General features: G+C 48.7%; 1 protein-coding gene across 5 annotated transcripts in view; it reads left to right on the plus strand.

Annotated features, from left to right (window-relative positions):
* Positions 1–14,718, plus strand: part of RUNX1 (RUNX family transcription factor 1) — a 255,533-nt gene that overhangs the window by 204,874 nt on the left and 35,941 nt on the right. For 3 of the 5 annotated variants that reach the window (XM_060640455.3, XM_060640454.3, XM_060640459.3), the window contains one exon: positions 6,975–7,166. The exons of the other annotated variants lie outside the window; for them this stretch is intronic. In XM_060640455.3, coding sequence (XP_060496438.1) covers positions 6,975–7,166 — 192 coding nt within the window. The remainder of the gene's footprint in view (positions 1–6,974; positions 7,167–14,718) is intronic. 5 annotated transcript variants of the gene reach the window in all.

The raw sequence follows: 14,718 nt of genomic DNA on the forward strand, positions 1-14,718 counted from the left end.
TCCCAACCAAAGGCATCGCTCTCCCCATTGGTGATTCTCCTGGGGTAAAGCATCGTGTCTGTGGGATCCCTAAGAAAGTCGAAACACGTTACCTAGGAAGAAGCAGCACCCCGACAGACTTTTCTCCAGGGTTCAGTGTGATTTTCCACCTGTAGAAGGTAGGAGGGCATGTGCCCAGGACACATGGGAGAGGGGGCGTGGACAGACACACAGGGAGAGGAATGAGCAGTAATCTCAGCCTTACATTCCCCTTGCCACTGATGACAGGGGAAGGGCAGGGGACCAAGAAGTATCATTATTTCCCATCTCATCAGAGAAGCAGGGAAATGAAACCCTGGAGTAAGGTTCAGCAGGCTGGCTCTCTTCCCAGCTGCAGCCGCTGACTCCTTTTTAGCAGGTCTTGAGGGGAGTCTGATGGCCCACTCCCTCTGGATGCACCCTTTCGATGATGAGGGGGAAGGGGCCGAGACCCAGAATGCGATGCCCCTACGGTCAGCAAGGTAAGCAGGCAAGGCTCGGCGAAGGCTTGAGGGGAGAGAGGAGAAGATCCGAGAACAGTGATGTCCTAGGTCACTAGTAACTGTCCGAAAGGCCACTGACGAAACAGCAGGAGACAGGGGGAGAGCGAATTCTCGGGATAAGTTGTGCAAACCTGCTGACCACCAGCACCCGGGAGGGCAGTGCATGCCGGGTAGAATGCCAGGTTCAAGCTAGAGCTCCAAAGACCAATTAGACAGTTGAGCCTGGGACTGGCTCCCACAGGCCAGGTGTCTGGCTGAAAAAAAGACAGAAAGAAACCTTTGAAAGTCCTAACGTCATATGAGGTTGTTCAAGAAAGCCTGTGCTTGGAGTCACCCAACCAGAACGAGTTGAGTAGCTAATTGCTGAGATATAATTGCCGTGAATGCTTTTAGAGCCCCCTCGGAGTCATCCATCTTAGTCCTTTAATTCCAGGCTTCCAGATAAGGAGGCTGGGTGATGAAGAGACTTGCTCTTGTCCGCAGGAAAGTTGGGTGGAAAAGCAGATTTATAATAGAGGTTCTTAACAGGCAGACTGGCGGTCACGTTTCCCTGGTGCCATGTTGTTTCTCTGGCGGAGAGAAGGATTACGGCATCTGCTCTAACACCCCCATCCTTGGGGGCACCCAGAGGCTTCGACTGGAAAGGAACAACAGGTTCCTCATTAACCCTTTCCTGCTCTTCTTCAAAGTCGTTCCGTAGACGGCAGAGCAGGAGTCACGTTCTGGGTTCACCTTACAGATCAGCCTGAGCACAGCCTGGGTGAGTCACCGACTCAGCTCAGTGATGGCAGGAGGGAAATGGTCTACGCCCACCTGTCTGTAGGGCAGACCTCTGGCACTTACAGCCGTCCTGCATACATTGAAGAGTTAAAAGATTAAGAAAAAGACCACCAGGTAGCTGTCGCCAAAACAAGGCGGTCACTCGTCACTCGGCGCTCGTGGATACTTCGTCTAAACACAGTTCCAGTATATTTGGTGTGTTCATTTCTAGCCCAGGGAAAGTTAGAAGCACGTTGAAGGGAGGAGTCACCCCCCTGTCTCGCTCAAATCCCCAGGATGTTCCCTGGACCAGCTTGCGGCGGGGGGGGGGGGGGGGGGGGGGGGGGGGGGGGGTGGGGTCACATCGCTTGGGCCTTATTAGACGTCTAAATTCTCAGGCCACACCCCAGGGCTACCAAGCCAGAATGCCCCACGACTCGGATGCTCATTCAGGTGTGTGAGACATAGCTCTCTACTGTGGGGTCACAACACACTTCTGGCTCTACACACGAGCTGGGAACAGAAGTGGGACAGTAAAGGCAGAAAGTGCAAATCCTTATGGTGCTCTGGTGGCCCGGTGACCTACAATTACCTAACACCGTTCACTCTCCTATCATCCACCGGGGGGGCACACAGAAATTGGTATGGATAGGAGCAAGATTGCGGGGCGGTGGGTGGGCAGCTGTTCGAGGGAGTGGGTGTGTTTTCAGACCTGCCCTCCTTCTCTCATTGGCCGTGTGAGGTTAGATAAATGACACAACCGGTCTGAACTTCACTTCTCACACGTGGCTTAAAAAACAAAGCCGATTTCTCCGGCACGTCTCCAGTTCTGAAGTACTCTAACTTTGCAGGGATGTCCTAGTTTGACAACATGGGGAGAAATTAGAGGGAGAAGTTAGGCTACCAAAGTTTATATGGCACTGGACAATCTATAAACATGAATATATAATATGTATCCTAATATAGAATATGCTAACATACATATCATATATTTTGTATCATGATATATACATATGTGTGTGTGTGTATATATATATATATATATATACACACACACACAATGGGACAATACTGTCCAACATTAAATTAGCCAGCAGACAGATAGTTTTGCTATTAGAAAGATTTATTTCATCACCTGCAAGGTGCTTTAAGGAAGGATCACATTCACATTCGGTATGATTACTTTCGTGTCCTCAAGACTTTAATAACCCTGGAATCTAGAGTTTAGACTGTTATACCAGGAAAAATGAGCTGTTGTCTACACACGTCAATTTCTTTTCCATAGTCCTAAAGCCATAACAAATTAAGGGGGAGATACCCAGGTTTTTATATCCAGACCCATGTTGTTAGTATCAGATTGACCAGCAAGCATCTTTTGAAATGCAAAAGAATTGTATTGTATGCTTTTAGAATTGTATGCTTTTAGAAGACTCACAAGGTCATGTATAGACATACACAAATATATGTATCTATACATATATAGAGATCTTTTTGGTATTATCATTTCGCATACATTTTCTTCAACTGTTCATCATGACAATGCTTCGAATCTATGCCTTCCTACTTTTTCTGCTGAGAACCTATCAAGAAAAGTAGTAAACCCACACCAGAAACATGGGCTGACAAGCTGCCATAAAATTATTCTCTCTGGCCAAAATTTTCCAGGAAAATGTGACAATTTAGACTTACTTGTTTTCTGTGATAGAGGAGAATATAGTTCGGGCGCCTGGGTGGCTCGGTTAAGCACGGGACTCTTGATCTCAGCTCAGGTCTTGATCTCAGGGGCGTGAGTTCAAGCCCCACGCTGGGCTCCAGGCTGGGTGTGGAGACTACTTTAAAAAAAATTTAAAAAGAGAAAATATCATATTCCACAGTTCAACCGTGGTTTCTTAAAAAATATAGTTCAGTTATGGAAGAGAGATGCATACCTACTCAGTCTAGTTTTTATAGCAGAAAAATCGAAAGCTGGTCTCATTATCCATCATGGCTATCATAACATTTAGGGATGCCTTGTGGGCAGCTATCCCAGAAAGCTACAGGACGTATATCTTTGGAATGAAGAAGTAAAATTTCACAGATGGGATTAATTTATTTTTATTCCTTTTTTTTTTCTTTTGGCTTTTTATGACACTATGTATATAATAAAATCCTAATCAAATACTTCTTCCAGAATGTGGGAATAGTAAGAGAGAAACAAAATTAAGTATCTTTTTCAACTCTGTTCAAGAGTCATTGAGATGTCCTGGTATGAAATCTTAAAGCAGCCACTATTTTAAGGGCCACCGTGTCAACATTTTCAGCTTACTTACAGTGGGCTCCAAAAGTCAGACTACCAAACGTGCATGCTTAGGGCTGCATGGTAATTCTACTAGACTTGATCCAGAGTTGAATTCCCTGCTGCCCTCTGAAGCCCAGTACTCAGCAAGAAGGAAGAAAAGGGAGCTTGATAGTGGACATTTCCCATATTTAAAATTCAGGGGGCAAATTGACATTTTAATTGCACGCAGATACAGGAAACTGGAGACCTAAAGCATCCATTTTCCCCGGCTTGAAAGTTTATATCGGAAGCGCCTGTATTTCATACAAAATATGCCTCTTTGGCCCATGAAATCTGATGGCTTCAGAAAAGAAGAATTAGGTGTTCCTTTGATCTAGCTTATAAATGCATCTGAACCACACCTTTCAGATGATAATGCTTTTTTATTCCCCGCCCCCTTGCCTTGGTGTTACGACCCTCTAGCACCCTGGTGAGGAAGTGACTGGTGAGGGGAGATTCCCTGCAAAGATAAGAAGGCTCTTACTTACCGCCAGGATCACATGTGGGGAGGGCGAGGAAGGAATGCTTCCCCCCACTCCTCTGGCATTAAACTCAGCCTCCCGACTCTCGGGGCTTAGAAAATGGCTGCGAGTGAAGAATTGTTTTCTCTGAGAGTTATGCCCGAACATTCCTGCTAAAGCAGGCAGTCATCAGTTAATCTCTGTAAATGACTACGATTTGGGCAGGTGTCAGCTGATACAGAAATTGCTCACATGTTAAAACTTCTGGTTTTTTTAGACGTAGGGCAATGAGAGGGGACTAATGCAAACAAATCATCTCACGTTGTGCCTAGCCACAGTAGCGGCTTACCTAAAATGACTTATTCTTGCTCCATGTTTTGGGTGGCATGTGATCCCCAACCTTGGGGACCGAGGCGGACACAACCGACAGCCGCTCTTCAAAGGCAGACCGAAGACTCCAAATTGCCAAATGCTGTGTACTCACGATGATCTCGTATACATCATCCTTCTGGATCACCCTCTGTCCTTGACACGGTGTTCTTCAAAAATGCCACTGGGTGCCCAAGGTTTTGAAATGGGTACAAAACCTGCTGGAAGCCTCTGCGTCATTATTTCGCCATTCTTTCTGAGGCAGTGGAACTCCCCAGAATCATTTGTCCTGCCCTCTTCTCTCCCTGACTCCTAATACCAACCATTAGGTCGTGGTAGGCATTTAAAACTGCTTTGAATGGCTTCTGAGTCGGAATGCTTTTGCTTGTAGGAATACCAGATTTCTCGGTCTGATCAGCGGAAAGCTAAGAATCTGTCCCAAATATAAAAGGAGGGAGGAGTCAGGGTGCCTGGGTGGCTCAGTCGGTTAAGCGTCTGACTTCGGCTCAGGTCATGATCTCGCGGTTTGTGGGTTCGGGCCCCACGTCAGGCCCCGTGCTGACAGCTCCGAGCCTGGAGCCTGCTTCGGATTGTGTCTCCCTCTCTCTCCGCCCCTCCCCCACTTGCGTGCGTGCGCTCATGCTCTCTCTCTCTCTCAAAAATAAATAAACATTTAAAAAAAAAAAAAGGAGGGAGGAGTCAGGGAAAGATCCATCCAGAGACACTGAATTACACCATGATCCACTGAAATAGAATGTTCTAGAAAAAGACATTTTCATACTTCTGAGAGAAAGGGATGACAGGAGTTGTTCCGGGACCTGGCCCTATGGCCTTTCGCCCACAAGGCCAGTGCTTAAAATACTCAGCCGGTAAGAGGCCTCTCACATGTGTGCTGGCCCTGTGTGACTCAGGCTGTTTGTGTTCAGGTCGAGTGTTGTGGGCTGCGGGGCTGAATCAGAGTCCAGATTTGCCTTGGTGACACATGAAAAGAGGGAGCGTTGCGTTTGAACTACACAAATATTATGCTTAAGTCGTTTTCCTCATTTTGGAGCCAAACAGGTCTTGTCCATGATAAAAATCACTGCAGTATAGTGGGTCCTTTTTTTGGTCTGGAATTTGAGACTGCATCCACTGTGCCAAGGGGCCTGGCAGCAGGAAGAAACGGCAAGCCACGGAGATTTGGAGCCGTAATACAAGTTATAAAATTTAATTTTGTAATTGTAGCGATCGGGAGCTGGGCTGAAATGCACTTCTCCCACCCGACTGCCCCCCAGGCCGGGGAGAGTAGACTCCTGGAATTCTCTTTCTAACTGCGGGCTGGGTCAGGGCATGCGAAGCAGCCCCAGTTTATGGCAACGAGGTCCAGTGTTGTTTGGAGGCCACCTGACAACGGCGGAAGGGGTTGGGGGGGGTCGGTGTGTGAAATTGGTCAATGACCCTTTATTCGAACCACAGGGGTAAGGAAGGAGCAGGGGCACATCATCTTTGAAAGGGGAATGAATTTCCTGGCCCCGCGGTGGCTAGATCGGTACATCTCGAGCCTCAGTTCTGCTTGACAGGCCTGCGTCTCCAGTGTAGAGACGTTTTGTTGGAGGAATTAAGGAAGGAAACGGGAGGCCCAACCCTCCCGGCCTGTCCCATGTGAATGGCCTCTGCTCACTGCATCGTGGTGACAGTGATTTTGATGGGGAACAAGGCAAGGACACTTCCCATCTATACAGACACTGAGCCCCCCACCCTTGGATTCCTGAGCCCTTGGGCAAGCTCATCCGGTCTGCTGGCACATCCTCTGGGCTCCAGCGGGCCCAGCCTGCTGGGAATACTGGACCCGTTGAGGCCCAGGCTACACCTTCCGGTCCACCCCCCTCTTAGAGGGTGCACCTGGGGAAGTCGGCTTCAGGAAGGAATGCTCAAGAATGCCCGTAGAAAGCTTTCGAGGAGAGGGAGAGGAGAGGGGCCAAGGGGCTGCCCGAGCCCTGCATTTAGCAGGAAATCGGACCTCCCCAGGGACTGTGGGTTTGCAGCCACACCTCATTTCCTGCTGGAAGGGGCGCGCGCTGAGCTCCAGGGCCCACTTTGCTGCCTCTAAAACCTGCCAGTGGTGATTGGATTTGCAGTAGGGAGCGGCCGTTCCGATGCCACAGGGAAGGCACCTTTCCTGGCTGCCACAGCTTCGCCCGCGGTGTGCGGCCGAGCGCCAACCACCGATGCTCCTTCTCTCCCTCTCGACCTGACGCGGTCACCAAGGCGGGTGCGCCCACCGCGTTCTGCCCAGCGGAGGTGGGCGCACGGGGTTAGGGAGACGGGGCGCACACTGGGTGGGCCACCCAGTGGCCTGGGATGACGGGGGCCCCGAATCTCCCCCCGGGGCGCCCCAGCCAAGCGTGCAGACCTCCAGCGAAGCCACGTTGGGGGCGAGGGGAGAGGGAGGGGAAAGACAAGAAAACCCCGGCTGTCAGGAAATCCACAATACATTTTCTGATCTTTTCCCTCCCTCCTTCCTTGCCTCCCTCTCCCCTCCCCACCCCACCCCCCTCCCCACAATAGGACATCGTCAGAAACTAGATGATCAGACCAAGCCCGGGAGCTTGTCCTTTTCCGAGCGGCTCAGTGAGCTGGAGCAGCTGCGGCGAACAGCCATGAGGGTCAGCCCACACCACCCAGCCCCCACACCCAACCCTCGGGCCTCCTTGAACCACTCCACTGCCTTTAACCCTCAGCCTCAGAGTCAGATGCAGGGTAAGTACCTGGAGGGAGCCCGCTTCCCGCCTCGCCCTCGGGCCGCACCCCCTCCCCCAGACCAGTCCTGGCTTCTTTCTCCTCCTTGCGCTGAGGGTGGTCCTCGGACCAGCAGCCTCGTAGACACGCAGGGTCTCTGGCCCAGCCCGGACCTACTGAGTCAGATCTGCCTTGTACTGAGATCCCCAGATCCGGAGGCTTTGCTGCCTAGGATATGGAGAGATATCTATCTATACGTAGATAATATCTTGAATGTTTTCAAGAGTTAGCTTTGGCTATGCTGTTTTCCTCCCTACCCATTAGGCTAGAACACACACACGCACGTACACACGCACACACCCCAAGCGAGGTGAAAGTCAGGAGGTTTCAAGTTCCTGTGGGCTTCAGATCATTGGTGGGGCTTGTACCTAATTAATATATGTCCTTTACGAAAATATAAAGAAATACGAGGAAAGTCTGGCTGCCATCACATCAAAGGTATTATTTACAATAAATAAATTTGCAATCAATAAAGAGTGCAGATTAACACACACACACACACACACACACAGCCATACACGCATACCCTGGGGTTTAGCTAGCAACTGCAAAAACACTGTAAAATACAATAATTGCATAAAATGCCCTGTGCCAAATTAGATAATACACAAAGTTCATTTGCACCGTAGAAACCACTGACGTCAATGGTTATTTGCTCTGTGATACCATGTCAAATTTCCGAAATACAGTCCCTTACTCTGTGCTGTGGAGCACACAGCTGTATGTGATATGGTCACAGTCAGATTCTCTTCTCCAAGTGGCAGGCTTGTTGGACTCAAAGGGAGAGATAAGGAACACATCTGGGGGAGAGAGCAGGTGGCCAGCCAGGGACACGCTACCTGCCCCCTGAGACTGCCAAAATTCGCTTCCCCGGGTGCTTTCTCTGTGTGAGTCGTATTGCGGATGTGCTCTCCTCGTGAGTTCTTTAAGGTTTCTAGACCAGTACCCCTCTTTTGGGGCTAGCACTCGGGGGGTCCTCGAAGAGTAGGCTGACTCTCTTGCCCAGAGTTCGACGGCTCCTGTCCCAGGCTCTCATAATTATGTTTCTGGGGGCGGTTCTTTAATTTGAGTGGAAAATTCCCAAAGACAGCTTCCCGTCAGATGCTCGGCGCACAGCTGTTAAGTGGCCTGTGGGTAGAGTGGCCCCTTTGTATCGGAACAGAAACCCAGAGCTTGATTCGGGCAGGTTGTGTCTCCTCTACAAACTCATCTTAGGTGTCTTGAGAAATAGCCTCCGTGAAAGCATCAGGTTTATGGTGCTTTATCATGACTAGTCATTCAAAAATATGCACACTGATCTTTTCTAATGCCAAAATGCAAGCGTGGACGGTGAATTGGGTCGAATGGCACATTAATGGAAAGCGATAGGCAAGGGGTTAAATGATACTTGCCTTCCAGATAGAACAAACTGTCAAGGAGATTTTTTGATCTTGTGTTGAGGGCCATTGAAATTACTTTACGTCACCTGCAGACCTCCATCTGTGACATCAAAGGGAAGATCTCTATTCTCTTATTCTCTCGTCGTATGCCGGGCCATTTATACTACTAGGTTGATGAAGGGACTTGCCTTTTTCTCCTGATATTGGAACCAAAACTAGTCAGCATTTTTTAAAAAGCAATGGAAAATTCAACCACAGCGGGGGCAAGTTGAAATGGTCACCCTGAAGCCAGCTTTGTTTCAGACGGTTTTGGTGAGGAGTGAATCAGATCTGATTTCCCTCCTTGTCAGATACGCTCTTTTTTTTTTTTACCAAAAAGGAGAGGGGGAGGGTGGTAATTGAATTCTTGTCCTCGGCAGTCAGCAGCTCTTGGGTGGAGACACAACCGTGGACGGGCATTCTTCAGCTCTTTGGAATACTGTACACTTAGCAGAGTATCAGGTTTAACACAGAGCATCACCCCTTTATTGTTCCTTTTGAAAACTTTTTACTTCTGCAACATGTAAGTAATAATAACTTGCTTTTAGAGGGCCCTAGAGGCTTGGTTGCTATGCTAAAGAATGTGTTAACTATATTGCTAATGCCCTTTCTTTCCAAAATATGATTTGCTGGTCAGTACATCACTTGTAAAATTATAGGAACTTTTTAAAAATAACCGCCCAAGATATATTCGTGTAAAACCACTTTTTCTTTCTTCCTTTTTTTTTTTTTTTTCTATAAGGAAATGTTTTTTTTCCCTTAGTCATGTTTTGAGTAGACCCTGGGGATTTTTTTTCCCTGAAATTAGAAAGTTAACAGGGATAATAGTAAAGTCTCTTTCAGCCAGAACCTTCATTTTGTTCTTGACAAGTGGGAAAATGGTTATTTTCCTGGCTTAGCTCTGGAGACTCCATATTATATTTAAGAAGATGCTTTATGTAAAAATTCAGCATGTGTTTATGGCACTCTCTGAAAAGGCATCAATCGCTATAAGAAAAATATCCCAAAGGTAGTCATGGAAGTTGAATAGGGTGCCGTACAGATGTGTGAATGTTTTCAGCATCTGGAAACGTCAGCAGCTGGGGGCTTGGAGAGATCGTGGGCTGACAGAGAGGCTGGGATTTCATCCGGAGAGCTCCGCCTGCCCCTTCAACTCTGCCCGTAGGAAATCACAGATGTAGAATAACGCCTCTGTTTATCTGCAGTCAGATGTGCTTGAGAATCCCCCAAAACAGACATCTCAAATTATCTGAAGCAAGGTAAGGGAAAAGGGGGGCAGGCCGCCACCCACCAAACCACTGTTCATTTGGTGAGGTTTTTAACTATTAAGAGGGCTGAGGTCAATTTCAACTTCCTACTTTACCAGCTCTTATTTTTTTTTTTTTTTTTAACGTTTATTTATTTTTGAGACAGAGAGAGACAGAGCATGAACAGGGGAGGGGCAGAGAGAGAGGGAGACACAGAATCTGAAACAGGCTCCAGGCTCTGAGCTGTCAGCCCAGAGCCCGACGCGGGGCTCGAACTCACGGACCGTGAGATCCTGACCTGAGCCGAAGTCGGTCGCTTAACCGACCAAGCCACCCAGGCACCCCTACCAGCTCTTAAAAGTGAAGAGAAAGCCATTTTGTCGCGGCTACACGATTAGGCAAGAGAGCATCACGAACTGCCAAGGGCGAGGTTTAGGATTCTCGTAGAGTCATGGGAAGGAAAACGGACACGTGTCCTTTCAAAAGATGGGACGGGACAGATTCTAGCAAGATGAAGTCGCTGATGCTCAATCGGTCACACGCACTCCTTTAGAGATGGCTCCAGGCGACCCAAGCAAGTCATTTTAAGAATTTGACTCCTGATTTACCAGAACTGATGAACCGCATTTACAGCTGCATAACCCCCACCTTTCTGGGAGGAGGTAGACAGACTCACATCGGAAGAAACCGGAGAAAGGAAGGGCCCAAAGTTTTGTAGTTCTGCTGCATGTTGGCGTGAGGTTTAGCTCTTTAACCCGTTAGGATGTATTTCGGCACAGGTCAGACCTTTCGTACACATTATTCTGTTCTCACCGCAATCCCCTGATGTGGTTTGTAGACAGAGGGGATAAACCCCACAGGCTAACAATTGCCCAGATTCTCCAAGAGCAGAAATGACAGACTTAGACTCAAACCCAGACATTTCTGGCTACGGGGCCAGTGTTGCGAGGGTGGCAGGTTCTGTTGGATCAAGGATCCATGAGACTCAAGGCTGACCAGGGTCAAAAGATCCAGATCCTCAAAGGGGCGAGGGGAGGAGTGCTGAGCTGGACATTCACTTGCCTTCTGTTAGCATTAGATGTTGCTGATGATGATAACCTTAGGGCCAGACTCTGTGGCGGGCACCTCGAAAAACTATCTTTTTGGGGGGCGGGGGGCTTGATTTTTCAAGCTGGGGACAAAAGGACACTTAACTCAGAATCATGAATCTCCAGCGTGAGGGAACGAAGGATGAGGAGGGCTTCCCAATTGCTCTTTGTTTCCTGGGGCAGCGGCCCGGCCTTCCTGCATGTACGAGTCTGTCTCTCTTGGGGTCCGTTGTTGCCGGAACCTTCCGGACGTCCAAACACAGGCCACCTCTGATCAGCCCTGAGGAGTATGCGCGTGCCTCTCGCCGAGAGTTGAGAGTATGGCCGGAGAGTGGAGACCCTGACATCTCAGATTCACCTCCTGACTTTTAGTATTCCAAACGATTTTTGTTTTGATAGTGATTTTCCCCAAAAGTCAAAGTTACTTTGGAAAGGCTACGGTTGTCTGTGAAGCTTTTGGAGGTATGAATTGACTTTGTTCCTCAGCTATCCGGTTACATATGTCAGTGTTTATCAGCCACATTGACAAAAGGGAAAAAAAAAACCTTTCTACTTCCCTGTAGGAGGTGAGAGAAATCCCCTTTCCAGCCTTGGGGGTAAAATATCAAACTTCTCTTTTCTTCTCCTCACTTCTTCTCTGTCGCGCTCTCTCTCTCTCTCCTTCCTTTTTCTTCTAGAAGTTCAAAATCAGAGTGGGGTGGGAGGCTATACAGTCCAAAGCCAGAGGGGTTTGCGCATGTAAATCTACAAATGGTCATTTAATGCTTACACGACAAAGTAAACTAGTCAGGGCGCTAGGAATCGACTTAGAAGCCATGCGGTAAAGGTGAAAAGTGAATGATTTAAAAATCACTCTTATCTAGCGTGGTAGAACTTGAGAGCCTTTAGGGGTTTACGATGTCAGAATCTGAACACGATTGAGATCAAGCCTGAATCGGGTGTCCCCGTGAATACAGAAAAATAAATAAATGCGAGAGGGAAGGGAGGGAGGGAAAAGGAAAACAGTGGGAAGGATGCAGAATGAAGAGTTCACCTGTGAGGGGCGCCTGGGCGGCTCAGTCGGCTGAGCGTCCGACTTCGGCTCAGGTCACGATCTCGCCGTCTGTGAGTTCGAGCCCCGTGTCGGGCTCAGTGCTGACAGCTCGGAGCCTGGAGCCTGCTTTGGCTTCTGTGTCTCCCTGTCTGTCTGCCCCTCCTCCGCTTGTGCTCTGTCTCTGTCGGTCTCTCAAAAATGAATAAATGTAAAAAAAATAATAATAATTTTAAAAAAAAGAGTTAACGTGTGGGTGAGCGAGCTGACAGGTGCCACTGCTGTGTCCTGTCCTCTCTTCTCAGGAGCAGGCGGAGGGGTTAGAGTTAACAGAGCTGAAAGCATTCTCAAGGCAGGAATTGAGAACCCAGTTTACTGTTTCCCATGTTCTTGGCTGGTGCAATGTAAACTGTAGGTTTAAGGAAAGTTTGAAAAGCTCATATCAATGAATCGCGTCGTAGACATGCAGAAAAAGAGAAAGGGGGATGGGAAGAAAGCTAAGTCTGTTTTCTCCTTGAGCAAAAGGCCGTAAGGCCTGCGCCATTGTAGCTTGAGTTGAATGTGGCTACCGTATGTCTATCACCCTTGATTTCCATTCGCGGCCTGTGAGTTCCTCTCGCGCTCTGTTGATGGCGAGGCATGGTTAGCGACACAGAACCCCCTCGAACGGCACGGCTCAAAATGCCTGCGCTGTATTCACAAGCACCGCACAGCTAAGTACTTAATAAACCAGCCCTTCAAAGGAGCCGCCGACCTCGTGAGCTGTCAGCGCCCGTAATCATAAACCACATTTTTAGCGGGACTACATTTTCAGACCAAACGTTTTCATGGATGTCGTTCAAGGTGATCGGACCGTGTCTTCCAGAGCGTGTTGGCAATGCTCTTCTAATGCTTTTCTTTTTCTTTTCTTTTTTTTTTTGGTATGAATGATGGGTTTATTTTTTTTTATTTTTTTATTTTTTTTTTAATATATGAAATTTATTGTCAAATTGGTTTCCTTCTAATGCTTTTCTAATTACAAGAAAGAAGGGTTCACTCTAGGGCCTGATCTTAAGGATAGAATATTCCTTCTGAGGATTTGATATGTTCTGAACAGCCCCCTCGTTCTGGTAATCTACAGGCCGGCACGCGGGTGTGTGGGCACACGCACACATACAGAGTTTTTGCTCAGAAGAGCAAGGGTTTTGTTTTTTGTTTTTTTTTTTTTTAATTTATTTTTGGGACAGAGAGAGACAGAGCATGAACGGGGGAGGGGCAGAGAGAGAGGGAGACACAGAATCGGAAACAGAAGAGCAAGGTTTTAATAAAACTCTAGCTGGAGCACTTCCGTGGTACCGATGATTAAATGGCGAGAGGGAGAGCTGAGCTGAGGACCTAACGGCTTAGAAAGACAGTGCACAGTGGCTACAAGTGAAGGCTCAACAGGCAGACCACCTTGGCCTGACCCCGGCCTCTACCGTGTATTGCTCTGGGACCTCTGGCAGGTTACTTAACCACTTAAAGCCTCAGTTTCTCCACCTGCAAAACAAGAGCAGTAATTATGCTTGGAGATTCTAGGACCATCGTGAAGCATGAAGCGGTGAGCCGTAGATTCAGCCCATGGAAAACACTTAAAACCGTTAGGGGCGCCTGGGTGGCTCAGTCAGTTGAGCATCCCACTCTTGATTTCGGCTCAGGTCGTGATCGCACGGTTCGTGAGTTCAAGCCCCGCCTCGGGCTCTGTGCTGACGGTGTGGACAGCCTGCTGGGGATCCTCTGTCTCCCTCTCTCTGTGCCCCTCCCCCCGTCTCGAGCACGCAAATCCGTGCCTCCGGGTGTTCCTTGGCTCCTGGCTCTCCCTTTCCAGGCTCCCCTTTCACCTTCATACGGCCTCCTTGTCTGTGTCATCCCCCTCTTCTGTCTCTTATGAGGACACTTGTCACTGGATTTAGGCCCCACCCAGATAAACCAGGAGAATCTCATCTCTTCTCACTGAATCACATCTGCAAAGATTGTTTCTCCAAGTAAGATCACATTCACGGGTCTATGGCTCAGAACATGGACACACGTTTTTTGGTCGGGGGCGGCGGGGGGGGGGGGGGGGGCGGGGGAAGGGAAGAGGGAAGGGCCGGTGGGCACCATTCTAGCAATTACACCAAAGTAGAAAGGACAGGAGGCCGCAGAGGAGTCTAGAAATAACTTTGCTACGTCCACCCCCCAGAGCAGATATTTTAGGCAGGGGACATATGGACACAGTGTCTCACGTTAAATGCCTCCATCATCTCTTCTGGACAACAGGTCAGCCCGTCGTTGCTGGAACTCAGTATCATGGTACTTTTATCTCCCAGGCAGGAAAACATAGGATTTTTTTTTTTTTTTTATGTGAAGTCAGACATTTCTTAACATTTCCTAGCGCACGTAGGCAGATGGGACCAGAGGGCCAGCAGTGCTAGGTAGGGAAAGGTCGGGGGGGATCTCTGCCCTGTCTCATGGGAACCACGCAGACCAGCAGACTGGAGGCCTGGGTGCCCTCTGCCCTCGCCCCCAACAGCTCATGACGCTGTGGATGGTGGTAAGCATGGGCTCAGAAGACGACAGGAAGACCACAGCCAGCCAGTTGGGACGGACTCAAGAATTGGGCCTCCCCAGAGCTAGGCGTGTCACTGTCATTTGGGACAAGCTGCCTCTCTTTGAAAAATGGCTTTATGGCAAGGCATTGTTGACCGGACACACATTTCGAAAGGCTGGCGA

This window comes from Panthera onca, chromosome C2 (genome assembly GCF_046562875.1).
Source record: "Panthera onca isolate mPanOnc1 chromosome C2, mPanOnc1 haplotype 2, whole genome shotgun sequence".
NCBI lineage: Eukaryota > Metazoa > Chordata > Mammalia > Carnivora > Felidae > Panthera > Panthera onca.